This window comes from Cervus canadensis, chromosome 15 (assembly GCF_019320065.1).
Source record: "Cervus canadensis isolate Bull #8, Minnesota chromosome 15, ASM1932006v1, whole genome shotgun sequence".
Lineage (NCBI taxonomy): Eukaryota > Metazoa > Chordata > Mammalia > Artiodactyla > Cervidae > Cervus > Cervus canadensis.
This window is the reverse complement of record NC_057400.1, coordinates 65,502,275-65,518,367: the sequence shown is the minus strand read 5'-3', so window position 1 is coordinate 65,518,367 and position 16,093 is coordinate 65,502,275. Positions and strand designations below refer to the sequence as shown.

Below are 16,093 nucleotides of genomic sequence, written 5' to 3'. Positions count from 1 at the left end.
GGTTTTATCTTCTAACATCTTGGACTTGTTTGCCTAGATGCTAGCTAATCCACAGGCATAGTTCACAATTCTGTCTTCATTCAGAGAATTTTCTGAAGTACGATGCTCAGTTACTCAGCCATGTCAGACTCTTTGTGACCCCATGGCTGTAGCCTGGCCGGCTCCTCTGTCCATGGAATTTTCCAGGCAAGAATACTGGAGTGGGTGGCTATTTTTCCTCCAGGGGATCTTCCCAACCCAGGGATTGAATCTGTGTCTGCTGAGTCTCCTGCATAAGCAGACAGATTCTTTTAACACTATGTCACCTGGGAAGCTATTTTCTGAAGTCATGATTACAGCCATGATTACAAAATTACAAATTTGGAAACTATTGACTATATTTTATAATATAAATATATTTCAAAATATGTTAGAAAACATTCCATCTTCTAAGTCAACTAATCTAGAAATAATAGAATTTGCCTTCTCTCTGTCTCCCTACCCACATTCACTCTGGTGCTTAATTTTAGCCATTCCTGCTATAACTTCTGTAGTTAGGGTTCTCTTATATTCTACTCTTTTTCATGTCTCCTACTGGATTCAGCTGACACATACCTGGTTGAATTTGTTAATAATTACCTCTTTTATCCTTTTATATGTTCAGTCATTTATTAATGTCTACATCATAAAATCAAATATATTAGCATTCAAGGCCATTCTTAGTTTGTCTGAATTTGTTGTTCAAAGGAAAGATTTGTTATTCAGTTCCCTGAAAAACTTTCAGAAGACAAAAAGAAATTTCTTCAACAAGTGATGAGGTGGTTCCTAAAACCTAAGCTGGCTGGTAAAATGGAAGCCTCAATATATGCACGTAAAATAGTACACATGGACATCACCAGATGTTCAACACCAAAATCAGATTGATTATGTTCTTGGCAGCCAAAGATGGAGAAGCTTTATATAGTCAGCAAAAACAAGACCAGGAGCTGACTGTGGCTCAGATTATGAACCCTTATTGTCAAATTCAGACTTAAATTGAAGAAAGTGGGGAAACCACTAGACCATTCAGGCATGACCTAAATCAAATCCTTTATGATTATACTGTGGAAGTCAGAAATAGATTTAAGGGACTAGATCTGATAGAGTGCCTGATGAACTATGGACAGAGTTTCGTGACATTGTATAGGAGACAGGAATCAAGACCATCCCCAAGAAAAAGAAATGCAAAAACGCAAAATGGCTGTCTGAGGAGACCTTACAAACAGCTGTGAAAAGAAGAGAAGCGAAAAGCAAAGGAGAAAAAGAAAGATGTACCCATTTGGATGCAGAGTTGCAAAGAATAGCAAGGAGAGATAAGAACGCCTTCCTCAGTGATCAGTGCAAAGAAATAGAGGAAAACAATAGAATAGGAAAGACTAGAGATCTCATCAAGAAAATTAGAGATACAAAGGGAACATTTCATGTGAAGATGGGCTCAATAAAGGACAGTAATGGTATGGACCTGACAGAAGCAGAAGATAAGAAGTGGCAAGAATACACAGAAGAACTGTACAAAAGAGATCTTCACAACCCAGATAATCACGATGGTCTGATCACTCACCTAGAGCCAGATATTCTGGAATGTGAAGTCAAGTGGGCCTTAGGAAGCATCACTACGAACAAAGCTAGAGGAGGTGACGGAATTCCAGTTGAGCTATTTCAATCCTAAAAGATGATGCTGTGAAAGTTCTGCACTCAATATGCCAGCAAATTTGGAAAACTCAGCAGGGGCCAGGCAACTGGAAAAGATCAATTTTCATTCCAATCCCAAAGAAAGACAATGCCAAAGAATGCTCAAGCTACTGCACTATTACACTCATCTCACATGCTAGTAAAATAATGCTCAAAGTTCTCCAAGCCAGGCTTCAGCAATATGTGATCTGTGAACTTCCAGATGTTCAAGCTGGTTTTAGAAAAGGCAGAGGAACCAGAGATCAAATTGCCAACATCTTCTGGATCTCGAAAAAGCAAGAGAGTTCCAGAAAAACATCTATTTCTGCTTTATTGACTATGCCAAAGCCTTTGACTGTGTGGATCACAATAAACTGTGGAAAATTCTGAAAGAAATCAGAATACCAGACCACCTGACCTGCCTCTTGAGAAACCTATATGCAGGTCAGGAAGCAACAGTTAGAACTAGACATGGAACAACAGACTGGTTCCAAATAGGAAAAGGAGTACGTCAAGGCTGTATATTGTCACCCTGCTTATATAACTTATATGCAAAGTACATCATGAGACACGCTGGGCTGGAAGAAGCACAAGCTGGAATCAAGATTGCGAGGAGAAATATCAATAACCTCATATATGCAGATGACACCACCCTTATGGCAGAAAGTGAAGAAAACTAAAGAGCCTCTTGACAAAAGTGAAAGAGGAGAGTGAGAAAGTTGGCTTATAACTCAACATTCAGAAAACTAAGATCATGGCATCTGGTCCCATCACTTCAATGCAAGCAGATGGGGAAACAGTGGAAACCGTGGCTGACTTTATTTTGGGGGGCTCCAAAATCACTGCAGATGTTGATTGCACCCATGAAATTAAAAGACACTTACTCCTTGGAAGGAAAGTTATGACCAACCTAGAGAGGATATTAGAAAGCAGAGACATTACTTTGTCAACAAAGGTCCATCTAGTCAAGGCTATGGTTTTTCCAGTAATAATGTATGGATATGAGAGTTGGACTATAAAGAAAGCTGAGCACTGAAGAATTCATACTTTTGAACTGTGGTGTTGGAGAAGACTTGAGAGTCCCTTGGACTGCAAGGAGATCCAACCAGTCCATCCTAAAGGAAATCAGTCCTGGTGTGCATTGGAAGACTGATGTTGAAGCTGAAACTCCAATATTTTGGCCACCTGATGTGAAGAGTTGACTCATTTGAAAAGACCCTGATGCTGGGAAAGATTGAAGGCAGGAGGAGAAGGGGACGATAGAGGATGAGATGGTTGGGTGGTATCACCGACTCAATGGACATGGGCTTGGGCGGACTCTGGGAGTTGGTGATGGACAGGGAGGCCTGGCGTGTTGCGGTCCATGGGGTCGCAAAGAGTCGGACACGACTTAGTGACTGAACTGAATTGAAAATAGTACAGAAACAGGGACACCATACAAAGAGTCAATGTAAGTTCAAAATTAAAGGTTTAGTGTATAAATTTCAAAGCTATTACATAAGCCAGTTTACATATAAAACTGGCTTTTGGAATATCATTTTATAGTTTAGCAGTCATACTATATCAACTGCAATTCCTGGCAGAATATGAATCAACTCTGAATTCTGAAATCTATCATAAACCCTCTAAATGGAAGCTGTTCAACTTGTTATCAATGGTGAAGTCAAGACGGTGCATTTGGTTATTAAATTCCCTTTGGAAATGAGCAGAAGTCAGGTTAATGTCTTTTATTCAATCTTAAATTTCCAGAAATTATAATCTAGACCAAACTATCACATTGTGCAACTACTTCAAAACATTTATATTTTACTTTATTGTAGATTTCAAAGTCTGGATTTTGAATAGGTGAGTGCCTGGTGTTTATCTAGAATAAATATGTTAATTGAAAATAGTCAAGTTTATCTCCTGAAAGGGAGCAAAAAAGTTCTATTTCCTCACCTTTAGAGATTGAACCAGATGATACTCAAGGACTCAATAAATCTGGAGCTATAATGTCCTTGAGAAACCATCTGCTTCAGTATTTTAATTCTGTTTTTTATAGTAGAGCAATTCAATGATAGTCTTAACTGCCTCAAGCTTAAATGATTTTAGGAGAAATAGTTTACGTAGTGGGTATAATTCATGTTTCTGAAGAGTAATGTCCTTATAAAAACTTCCCAACTGATGGTGATTTATTGCAGTATTAAAAACATCATTTTTTAAAATTTGAAATATTGAGTTGGCCAAAAAGTTCATTTGAGGTTTTTCATAAAATGTTATACAAAAACCCAAAAGAAAAAGAAAAAGAAATCTTTGGCTTACCCGATACAGCCTTCTTAGTGATTAATGTCCAGCTTTAATTCCCTATCAAAATGTTATTATCTGTCTATATTAACCTGGGTCAAATGTGAGTTGTGTCTGATGATCTGTTTAGGTAGTGATTAAAATAGGACAAACAAATGAGATAGTCGTCAGATCAGTCATGGAGAAATACTTTCTGAGTGGGAGCTGCTCTGTGGTAAGAGAGACAGTTAAGTCTGCACAGCAGATCCCAGACTGTCAGAAGCAGCATTCCACACACCCTCTGGTTCGGAAGTCACAGTTTCAGGCAGAGGTAATCTGATGCTTGGGGCAGTTCAGCAGGTAGTGAAACTCTTAGATGAATCTGTACTGTCAACTGTCTGTTTGCTTTCAAACTTATCCCCTGCATTCTTCTTGCTCTTTCCCTTGGTTTCTGAGTAGTTTGGTCAGTGGCAAATGGTTGGAAGACTGGGTGACCTAAGGAAGACAGAGAAGTACGTCTCTCCACCAAAACTGTGGTATATGCTCCATGGTTTCAGATGAGACCAGGCATGTTCAGGGTGGCATGGCCATAGATGCCCCATGGTTTCGGATCCCAGTGGAGAGACTGTTTTGGTTCTAGCTTTCAAGTGATGTTCCAGGCTCCTAGTCTATGACAGCAGAGGCATATTGCTTGTTACCTTTAATCTAGGAACTATAGCCCCAGATATACTATGCCAATTTGTCCTCACTTTGAAATAACACTGATTTTTTTATGGGGCCAGTTTTACTTTAAGTTGTGTGTTAGGTAAAAAGAGATGATTTGTTCCCTGTAATCAGAAATTTCTGTCTGTCCTGGAATAAGGAGCTTTAGAGCACTGCTATTAAGACATAATAAATAACATTTGTAAAGAAGTATACACAAGGATATCTATAATATATGTATATATTATTATTTTCAACTTATTGTGGGCTAGTATATTTTGTGCACAAAATGCTAAAGTGAAATAGATGTATAAATCATACCATGATACTTACACATCTACTATGAGGCATCTGTGGGTACTTTTTGAGAATAATATTCAAGAATAGCAATTTCTTCTGTTTTCTCTGTTTCTCAAATCAGACTAATTGCTTGTGGGGTATTTCATTTGTTTCTGAGGATGGGTGATGATTTTAGAAGGCCATGGAAGTTAGAAGGCCATGGAAGTAGAAGCAATGGCAATGGATAACTATGTTGTATTCTTGGCTATGGACTGATGAGAATCCACCATTTACCTATTGGAAAAGCTTTCACAACGTTGGACTCAATTACAGCATATCTCTCCTAGGTTGTTGCAAAATTCCTCTTACATTAACCATTTTTGGAGAAAAAAGACCTCAACATTTTCAGAAAATTAAGCACACATTCTCACCAAGTACATTTTAATTTTGTTTTAAGAAGGCGGTAATAATGCTCTATGATCTCTAAATGGAGTGAGGCAAAACATAAATTAGACTACATGATTTCTAGTTAAGTTTTTTTATGAAATCCTAGGAGTTTCTTTTAAACCAGTGTCTATACACCTACTTAAAGATTAAGTAAAACAATTTTAATGTGATTTCAGTTCTTAGATTTTGACATAAAATGTCACCTTTCTAAAGTGTTTATCATAAGTTCTTCCTGTAATATTTTCAATGCTTCTCTTATATTTTCAAGAATTTCTCTTTTACATGAGACATTATATCTAGATACTCTAATCTTTATTTAAATATCTAGAAGGTAAGAGGTTATAAAATTTTGTTTATCAATTTAAGATTTTTTTTACTTTTTCCTCAAGTTGTTTTATTTATTTTCTAGTCTCTTCACCTGGGTACCATCAAACCAGTTCTTGCTTTTTGTACAAACCATTTGCCTTCATTGCTACTGAATTCCTCTAAGTTCTATTTTCTGCCAATATTGTACATTCAGCATATCCTCTTCATCTGCATTTCCTGTACCATGTCTTGCTATATTGATTCCTGGCCTTCCACCAAATTATCTGAAATTTTGGTTTACTAATAATATCAAGCAGTTTAGGTCTACAGCTAAAAAGACTACTAGCTTCCCCCCACTGACAGGAATTTCAGAAGGAGCTGAAAACTATCATCAGGCTGAAACCATTTTTAAGCTTTGTCGTAAGGAAATGAGCGATCCTTTCATTACTCTAGTTGTATTTTTTTTTTTTCTACTTTTGAAAGCGATTGGTCCCATTGACAGACCAGCCCATCTGTCTGGTTTAAACCTGTAAATGTATGATCTTACCTGACTTTAGCAGTATTCCTTCCTTTGCAAAAATATCTAACTCATCTAGAACTGCTGGTTTAATTCACACACATAAAAAACTTATTACTAAGCCAAATCATCTGGGTTCACTTTCCAAAGCTTCAGGTTAGAATTTGCTATACCTGAATCCCTGTGCTTTAAATTGTCATATGTTATGTCATTGAGAACTTTGGTCAGGGAAGACCTCTTTTCTTAGCTTCTCTTTGTCTCATACAGTGAGTAAAGTTTTTGCTCATCAGGACTTTATTTATGAAGTCGAAAACTCATGAACACATGATATATAAGCAATGATAATTTTTTAATGGATATGGTTAATAAATTTTCATAAATTAAATTGTTGAATAGTGGTTGTTTATACTATGTAAAACTAGTTTTGTCATATGAAGAGTAGTCCTGGCACTTTCCTTTAACAGATATACCTACTTTCATATTTAAAGGAGAAAGTTCTCAGTATAGTGCACACTTGGAGACTGGCTAAGCATTTTCCTGGAATTGAAATATATGAACTTTATGTTATTTATTTAGATTACTGTTTCACATAAACATGCCTAATAAGACTAATCTACAAACAATAAATATGAAAGTTTCAGACTAACTATTATATATGACTTACTATGTTTTCTTGATCTTTTTAGAGTATTATGGCCCCTCCTGGTGTCTGACCCCAGCAGACAGGGGACTGTGTCAAGCCAACGTGACCAGATTCTACTACAATTCAGTCATTGGGAAATGCCGCCCATTTAACTACAGTGGATGTGGAGGGAATGAGAACAATTTTATCTCTAAAAAAGCATGTCTTAGGGCTTGTAAAAGAGGTATAGAGGGCATTCTCCCATTAATTCACTACTGTTTAAGATAGTAATTGTATTGAAATCATGAATGAATTTTAATCTGTGAAAGTATGAAATTAGTTATATTTATGATAAGAAACAGTATTTTGATTTAACTGTGTCTTCTCAACTACATTTTGATAACACTGCCAGATACGTTAGCTGCAGTTCCTTTCAATGTATCTTCCTCCCCCCAAAAAATTTAAGCAAAACATTTTACTTTTTAATATTTATATACTAAGTTTTCATTTTAAAGGATTATACCAAAATATGCATAGAAATTTAATGTATTTATTTTCTTCTGAAAATGAAGATGATCCATATTTATAGAGTGTGTGCGTGCTAAATCACTCTAGTCATGTCCAACTCTTCACGACCCCATGGACAGTAGCCACCAAGCTCCTCTGTCTATGGGATTTTCCAGACAAGAATATTGGAGTGGGTTGCTATGCCCTCCTCCAGGGGATCTCTACAACGCAGGGATCAAATCAACTCTCTTAAGTCTCCTTCATTGGCAGGTGGACTCTTTATTATTAACGTCACTTGGGAAGCCCATTTATAGAGTGTTAGTATGTAAATAAAAATCATCTATAACTCCACTAACCATATACAGCCACATGTTCACTTTAATAAAATAAGCATTAATTTCTAACCGAAGATAAATAATAAAAATCAATAATGTTTACCCACTTATGCAAACTGACATCCTTAGAAAGAGGATGTTTACACAAAGAAACAGACAAATGACTGCTAAACCAATTACAATTTTTTGATTTTAAACATTGAAAGATAATTTGAAAAATTTTAGATTACATTTTGTTATGTTACTTTATTATGTATAAATTTATTTATCTTCCTTTTCTAGGTTTCATCCAAAGAATATCAAAAGAAGGATTAATTAAAACCAAAAGAAAAAGAAAGAAGCAGCCATTGAAAATAGTAAAAGAAGAAATTATTGTGAAAAAGATTTGTTTATTGTAAACAATCTAATCAAATTGCTTATTCTGTGGCTATAACTTATTAACTGTCTACTATGAATTTATTATTCTCTTGATTCCTTTCTAACTATCTGCCATTTAAGTACAATTTATCATACTGCTGGCCCCATCGAGTCAGTCTGTTTTACCATCTGGTGGTTATCTATTTGAGAATATGTCATCACTTGTTTTTATCACATATACAATTATATTATTTATAGCCTACATTCAGATTAACAAATATAACTATTAAAGATCAAGTGGTTTGGGGTTTCACATCTAAAATGGTGGCAAGCATCTTTTTCTGATAAGATCACTCAATATTACATTTGGAAAGAGCTGGTAACAACAGAATTCTATCACATGATTTACTCCCTAGACATACTTCTGCTCCTTTTACATTAACCAGCACTTCAAACAATCTTAAGCCAAATCATCTGAACAAAAAGAGTCAACTCTGTGTCATGGGATTCATGGGGTCGCAAAGAGTCGGACACGACTGAGCGAGTGAACTGAAACTGAACTGGCCCATCTTGTCAGTAAAGACGGTTGAATAGTTGTGTGTTAAATACAGGTCATGATAAGAAAAGTTCTGGTGGAAAAGAGAAGCTTTTAATGGCAATCTGAAGGAAATTATTTATTTACTTTCTAATTTTATTGTTTGACAAAATTTTCTCTTCCCCAGAATGGCAAGAATATATAAACCTCCCGAAACCTATTCATGTATAATTAGGCTTTGCACACAATGCAACCAGTAATTCATGATTTAAAAAAATATCATACTATTTCTGTAAAAAAGGAAGGCAAAATTATCAGCAAGGGAAAGTCTCCTAGAAAAATGTGTGTTATTCACTCTCAAGCTTTTAACATTTCTCTGGAGTTAATTCAGTTTATCCAGATCCATACTTTTCCTTCTCTGCTGAGTCATGTACCGTTTGAGATCTCAAGAGCTTCTAGATACTTTAGATTCTACAGTGTTCACTTCAAATTTCACATTTAAATTTGAACTTGTCATCTAGAAACAACTAACCACTTTGTCCATTTAGTTTAGCTTAGTGACTTCTCTCTAGTAATAGTAAATAAATTCTGTCTGTTCCTCAGGCTTGAAAGTTTGATCCCAATTTTGATTTCTTATTTTCCCTCATATACAACTTATAATCAGTCTCTAAACACTATTGATTGTTTTGTCATAAAGTTCATCTAACTCCCAGGCTTTTTACCTCTACTTCATTCTTCACATCATTACTGATTTAATTCTTAAGAATTAACTCATGTGTTTCTCCACTACTCAGAATCCACCAGTGACTCATGAATTGGTACTTAACTTCACCCTATCCCCTCAATTTAATTTTGATATATGTATGTATTTGTACTTACCTATACTACTCTTTCATGACTATTTCAGTTTAGTTAAAATGGTACTCATATATCACTGAAAGTATATCTCATTACTTAGTTTATTCATGATGATTTCATATTTTTAAAATGTGATCCCTTCCAGATCATTCATGTGAAATCAGAGGCAAGCTGATGTGAACTATAAAATCACTGTCTTTTGAGGCATAATATGAAAAATCCTAACATACATCCTGGGTCATAAAAATTGTATCATTATAAAATAATGTCAATTTTTTCACTTAAGAAAATTTTTATATCTTGTTTTCAAATATTCACATAAGCACATAAATAACTGCCTTAAATTGAGTCTTCTATGGAATTTGAAACTTTGTGAAATCAAAATCTCTTGTGAAATATGTATGTTGTCTTTTATACATGGATAGCAACAGCTTTAAATAAATGGTAAAGTCTTCTTGGTCAAGTGGCAAGTTGCCACCAAGGACATATAAACAGCATATTGGTGACTTCCCCAACAACTATTCATAACCTCATTACTTAGTCAAAAGACATACACTGAGAGATGGTTTGCAATGTTTAATGCTTGTGACTATGTTTACTGTGTTTTTAAATAAGAGAGTCTCTGGGGGTTTAGTCTTCCCATATTTTGCATAACCAGATGCATCTAACTGTGAATTTTATATAGAATTACATTATAAAGCATCTGATGCTTATTTACAAATTTTGTTTATTCTGTTCAAAATCAACAGGCTATGCTGAAAATTGATAAACCATTTTTTATTTTTTACAGTATGAGAAATAAAATATATTATCCTAAATAATAAAGTGTGACTGTTATACTTATGTTAGACTTAAAAAAAATAAAAATTAGTGATTCTCAGTTATTGCAAAGGTAAAGAGTTCTAAGACAAAGAAAAAAATCATTCCACAAGCTCCACTCTACTTTTTAATTGGGATTTGTTAATAATCCTTTCAGTTATAAATGGACATTCATGTATTATGGTTTCTTAGCAAAGAAATCAGTATATTATTCCTTACAATCTATATATTCTACATTAACTCTATTCCATATCTACCAATCATCTAATTGTATAAATATAATACATTCAAATATATATTATATGACAACACATTATATAAATGACTTCCAATCCTGACTAGCCTGTCCAGTTTTCATACTAGAGGAAAGAAAATGACATTAAAATAACCAACTATTTAAGGGACTTTCTGATTTTTTCACCTTCTTTCTCAAGAACTTGAGCAAAAACACATCTTAATTGATTTCCCTGCAGTCTCCTATGCTTAGGAAACCTTGATTCTTATCAGCCCTGAACCTTACCAATCTCTGAACTACTCTAATTGCATAGCTGAAGTCTTGGCTAGAACACCACTTTTAAAGAAGCAGTATTCATACCACTTTAAAAATACATAATAATTCATCTTACCAAAGAAAGAGAAATGTACAGACATTTAATTGTATAATGTAACAATAAGTTAGGACAATGAATATGGTCTTCTCATCACTTTACTTAAAAATGAGAAAAATTCTGACTCACAGTCAGAAACAAAACATGGATTTTTTTGTCACAAAATTGAAAAAGTCAAAGGTATTTGACTTCAATATTGATGGATTCAGGACCTCATATTGTTATCAAAACTCAGTCTCTCTTCACCTCTAATTCTGCTGCCCAACATTGTTTTTTTTTTTTTGCTTTTATTTTCTAGCCTCAAAGATTTCAAGATGACTTCCAGAATTTAGGTCCCTTTAAGCTCAGAGTAAAGTTTTCTAGAAAAGTTTGAGCTCTCTTACATCAAAGAATTGAATTAAAATCCTGGCCTCAGGACTGACCAATGAAAGAAAAATTAATAAGCTAGACTTCATTAAAATTAAAAGATTCTGCTCTACGAAAGGCATTATCAAGAGCTTAGAAGACAAGCTACAGCCTAGGAGTAAATACTTGCAGAAACACATTGGATCAGTTCAGTTCAGTTCATTTCAGTCGCTCAGTCGTGTCTGACTCCTTGTGACCCCATGAATCCCAGCACGCCAGGCCTCCCTGTCCATCACCAACTCCCGGAGTTTACTCAAACTCATGCCCATTGAGTTGGTGATGCCATCCAGCCATCTCATCCTCTGTCATCCCCTTCCCCTACCCCCAATCCTTCCCAGCATCAGGGTCTTTTCCAATGAGTCAACTCTATGCACGAGGTGGCCAAAGTACTGGAGTTTCAGCTTCAGCATCAGTCCTTCCAATGAACACCCAGGACTGATCTTTTCTAGGATGGACTGCTTGGATCTCCTTGCAGTCCAAGGGACTCTCAAGAGTCTTTTCCAACACCATAGTTCAAAAGCATCAATTTTTCAGTGCTCAGCTTTCTTCACAGTCCAACTCTCACATGCATACATGACCAATGGAAAAACCAGAGCCTTGACTAGATGGACCTTTGTTGACAAAGTAATGTCTCTGCTTTCTAATATCCTCTCTAGGTTGGTCATAACTTTCCTTCCAAGGAGTAAGTATCTTTTAATTTCATGGCTGCAGTCACCATCTGCAGTGATTTTGGAGCCGCCCCCCAAAAAATTCTGACAGTTTCCACTGTCTCCCCATCTATTTCCCATGAGGTGATGGGACCAGATGCCATGATCTTAGTTTTCTGAGTGTTGAGCTTCAAGCCAAATTTTTCACTCTCCTCTTTCACTTTCAACAAGAGTCTTTTTAGTTCCTCTTCACTTTCTGCCATAAGGGTGATGTCATCTGCATATCTGAGGTTATTGATATTTCTCCCAGCAATCTTGATTCCAGCTTGTGCTTCTTCCAGCCCAGCATTTCTCATGAGGTACTCTGCATATAAGTTAAATAAGCAGGGTAACAACATACAGCCTTGAGGTACTCCTTTTCCTATTTGGAACCAGTCTGTTGTTCCAGGTCCAGTTCTAACTGTTGCTTGCTGACCTGCATACAGGTTTCTCAAAAGGCAGGTCAGGTGGTCTGGTATTCTGATCTCTCAGAATTTTCCACAGTTTATTGTGATCCACACAGTGAAAGGCTTTGGCATAGTCAATAAAGCAAAAATAGATGTTTTTCTGGAACTCTCTTGCCTTTTCAATGATCCAGAAGATGTTGGCAATTTGATCTCTGGTTCCTCAGCCTTTCCTAATACCAGCTTAAACATCTGGAAGTTCACGGATCACATATTGATGAAGCCTGGCTTGGAGAACTTTGAGCATTACTTTACTAGCTGGTGAGATGAGTGCAATTGTGCGGTAGTTTGAGCATTCTTGGGATTGCCTTACTTTGGGATCAGAATGAAAACTGACCTATTCCAGTCCTGTGGTCACTGTTGAGTTTTCCAAATTTGCTGGCATATTGAGTGTAGCACCTTCACAGCATCATCTTTCAGGATTTGAAATAGTTCAACAGGAATTCCATCACCTTCACTAGCTTTGTTTGTAGTGATGCTTTCTAAGGCCCACTTAACTTCACATTCCAGGATGTCTGGCTCTAGGTGAGTGATCACACCATTGTGATTATCTGGGTCGTGAAGATCTTTTTTGTACAGTTCCTCTGTGTATTCTTGCCAACTTTTCTTAATATCTTCTGCTTCTGTTAGGTCCATACTATTTTTGTCCTTTATTGAAGCCATCTTTGCATGAATTGTTCCCTTGGTATCTTTAATTTTCTTGAAGAGATCTCTAGTCTTTCCCATTCTATTGTTTTCCTCTATTTCTTTGCATTGCTCGCTGTGGAAGGCTTTCTTATCTCTCCTTGCTATTCTTTGGAACTCTGCATTCAAATGGGAATATGTTTCCTTTTCTCCTTTGCTTTTCACTTCTCTTCTTCTCACAGCTATTTGTAAGGCCGCCTCAGACAACCATTTTGCCTTTTTGCATTTCTTTTCCATGGGGATGGTCTTGATCCCTGTCTCCTGTACAATGTCATGAACCTCTGTTCATAGTTCATCAGGCACTCTGTCTATCAGATCTAGTCCCTTAAATCTATTTCTCACTTCCACTGTATAGTCATAAGGGATTTGATTTAGGTCATACCTGAATGGTCTAGTGGTTTTCCCCACTTTCTTCAGTTTAAGTCTGAATTTGGCAATAAGGAGTTCATGATCTGAGCCACAGTCTGCTCCCAGTCTTGTTTTTGCTGACTGTATAGAGCTTCTCCATCTTTGGCTGCAAAGAATATAATCAATCTGATTTCAGTGTTGACCATTTGGTGATTTCCATGTGTAGAGTCTTCTCCTGTGTTGTTGGAAGAGGGTGTTTGCTATGACCAGTGTGTTCTCTTGGCAAAACTCTGTTGGCATTTGCCCTCCTTCATTCCGTACTCCAAGGCCAAATTTGCCTGTTACTCCAGGTGTAACAGGAGTAACACCTTCTTGACTTCCTACTTTTGCATTCCAGTCCCCTATAATGAAAAGGACATCTTTTTGGGTGTTAGTTCTAGAAGGTCTTGTAGGTCTTCACAGAACAATTCAACTTCAGCTTCTTCAGCATTACTAGTTGGGGCATAGGCTTGGATTACCATGATATTGAATGGTTTGCTTTGGAAACGAGCAGAGATCATTCTGTCATCTTTGAGATTGCATCCAAGTACTGCATTTTGGACTCTTTTGTTTGTCATGATGGTACTCCATTTCTTCTAAGGGATTCCTGCCCACAGTTGTAGATATAATGGCCATCTGAGTTAAATTCACACATTCCAGTCCATTTTAGTTCGCTGATTCCTAGAATGTCAACAATCACTCTTGCCATCTCCTATTTGAGCACTTCCAATTTGCCTTGACTCATGGACCTAACATTCCAGGTTCCTATGCAATATTGCTCTTTACAGCATTGGACCTTGCTTCTATCACCAGTCAAATCCACAGTTGGGTGATGTTTTTGCTTTGGTTCCATCCCTTCATTCTTTCTGGAGTTATTTCTCCACTGATCTCCAGTAGCATATTGGGCACCTACTGACCTGGGGAGTTTCTCTTTCAGTATCTTATCATTTTGCCTTCTCATACTGTTCATGGGGTTCTCAAGGCAAGAATACTGAAGTGGTTTGTCATTCCCTTCTCCAGTGGACCACATTCTGTCAGTCCTCTCCACCATGACTCGACCGTCTTGGGTGGCCCCACACAGCATGGCTTAGTTTCATTGAGTTAGACAAGGCTGTGGTCCTGTGATCAGATTGGCTAGTTTTCTGTGATTATGGTTTTAGTGTGTCTGCCCTCTGATGCCCTCTCGCAACACCTGCCATCTTACTTGGGTTTCTCTTACCTTGGACATGGGGTATCTCTTCATGGCTGCTCCAGCAAAGAGCAGCCGATGCTCCTTACCTTGGACGCGGGCTTGCTCCTCTCATCCGCCTCCCCTGAACTTATGCGTGGAGCATGAGCAGGAGCGGCAGAGAGGAGCTACCCCACATATGAGGTCGGGGGCGGCGGCCGAGAGGAACACACTGGATAAAGGACTGCTATTGAAAATATACAAAAAACTCTTAAATCTCAAGAATAAGAAAACAACCCGATTAAAAATAGATCAAAGACCTTATCGGACACCTTAAAAAAACCTATAGAGATGGCAAACAAGTTAATGAAAAGGTGTTCCATGTCATACGTCATCTTGGATATGTAAATTAACACAACAGTGAGTTACTACTACACACCCATTAGGATGGTTAAAATAAAATGCATGATACCACCAAAATCTGGAAAAAATGTGGTAAAGCAAGATCAACTCATTCTTTGCTGGTAGGAATGCAAAACAGTACAGCTACATTGGAAGACAGTTTGACAACTTCTTTTTATACTGTTCATGGGGTTCCCAAGGTAAAAGTACTAAAGTGGTTTGCCATTCCCTTCTCCAAATCAAATTGCCATCTGTTGGATCATAGAAAAAGCAAGAGTTCCAGAAAAACATCTACTTCTGCTTTATTGACTATGCCAAAACCTTTGACTGTGTTGATCATAACAAACTGTGAAAAATTCTCAAGAGATGGGAATATCAGACCACATTACCGGCCTCCTGAGACATCTGTATGCAGTTTAAGAAGCAACAGTTAGAACTAGACATGAAACAATGGACTGGTTCCAAACTGGGAAAGGGGTACGTCAAGGCTGTATATTGCCACCCTGCTTATTGAACTGACATGCAGAGTACATCATGCAAAATGCCAGGCTGAATGAAGCACAAGCTGGAGTCAAGATTACTGGGAGAAATATCAATAACCTCAGATATGCAGATGACACCACCCTTATGGCAGAAAGCCCAAAAGGAAGAGGAACTTGAGAGCCTCTTGATGAAAGTGAAACAAGAGAGTGAAAAAGTTGGCTTAAAACTCAACATCCAATATACTAAGATCATCACATCTTGTCCCATCACTTCATGGCAAATAGATGGGGAAACAATGGAAACAGTGACAGACTTTATTTTCTTGGGCTCCAAAATCAATGCAGATGGTGACTGTAGCCATGAAATTAAAGGCACTTGCTCCTTGAAAGAAAAGCTATGACCAACCTAGACAGCATATTAAAAAGCAGAGACATTACTTTTCCAATAAAGGCCCATATAGTCAAAGCTATGGTTTTTCCAGTAGTCATGTATGGATATGAGAGTTGGACCATAAAGAAAGCTGTGCATCAAAGAATTGATGCTTTTGAACTGTAGTGTTGGAGAAGACTCT

At 37.0% G+C, this 16,093-nt stretch overlaps 1 protein-coding gene across 2 annotated transcripts in view; it reads left to right on the top strand.

Moving 5' to 3' along the window:
• The window catches only part of TFPI (tissue factor pathway inhibitor), an 85,446-nt gene extending 75,216 nt beyond the window's left edge, over positions 1-10,230 (top strand). For both annotated transcript variants that reach the window (XM_043488132.1, XM_043488131.1), the window contains 2 exons: positions 6,889-7,068; positions 7,949-10,230. In XM_043488132.1, coding sequence (XP_043344067.1) covers positions 6,889-7,068; positions 7,949-8,064 — 296 coding nt within the window. In that variant the 3' untranslated portion in view covers positions 8,065-10,230. The remainder of the gene's footprint in view (positions 1-6,888; positions 7,069-7,948) is intronic.
• The last annotated feature ends 5,863 nt before the right edge of the window (positions 10,231-16,093 follow it).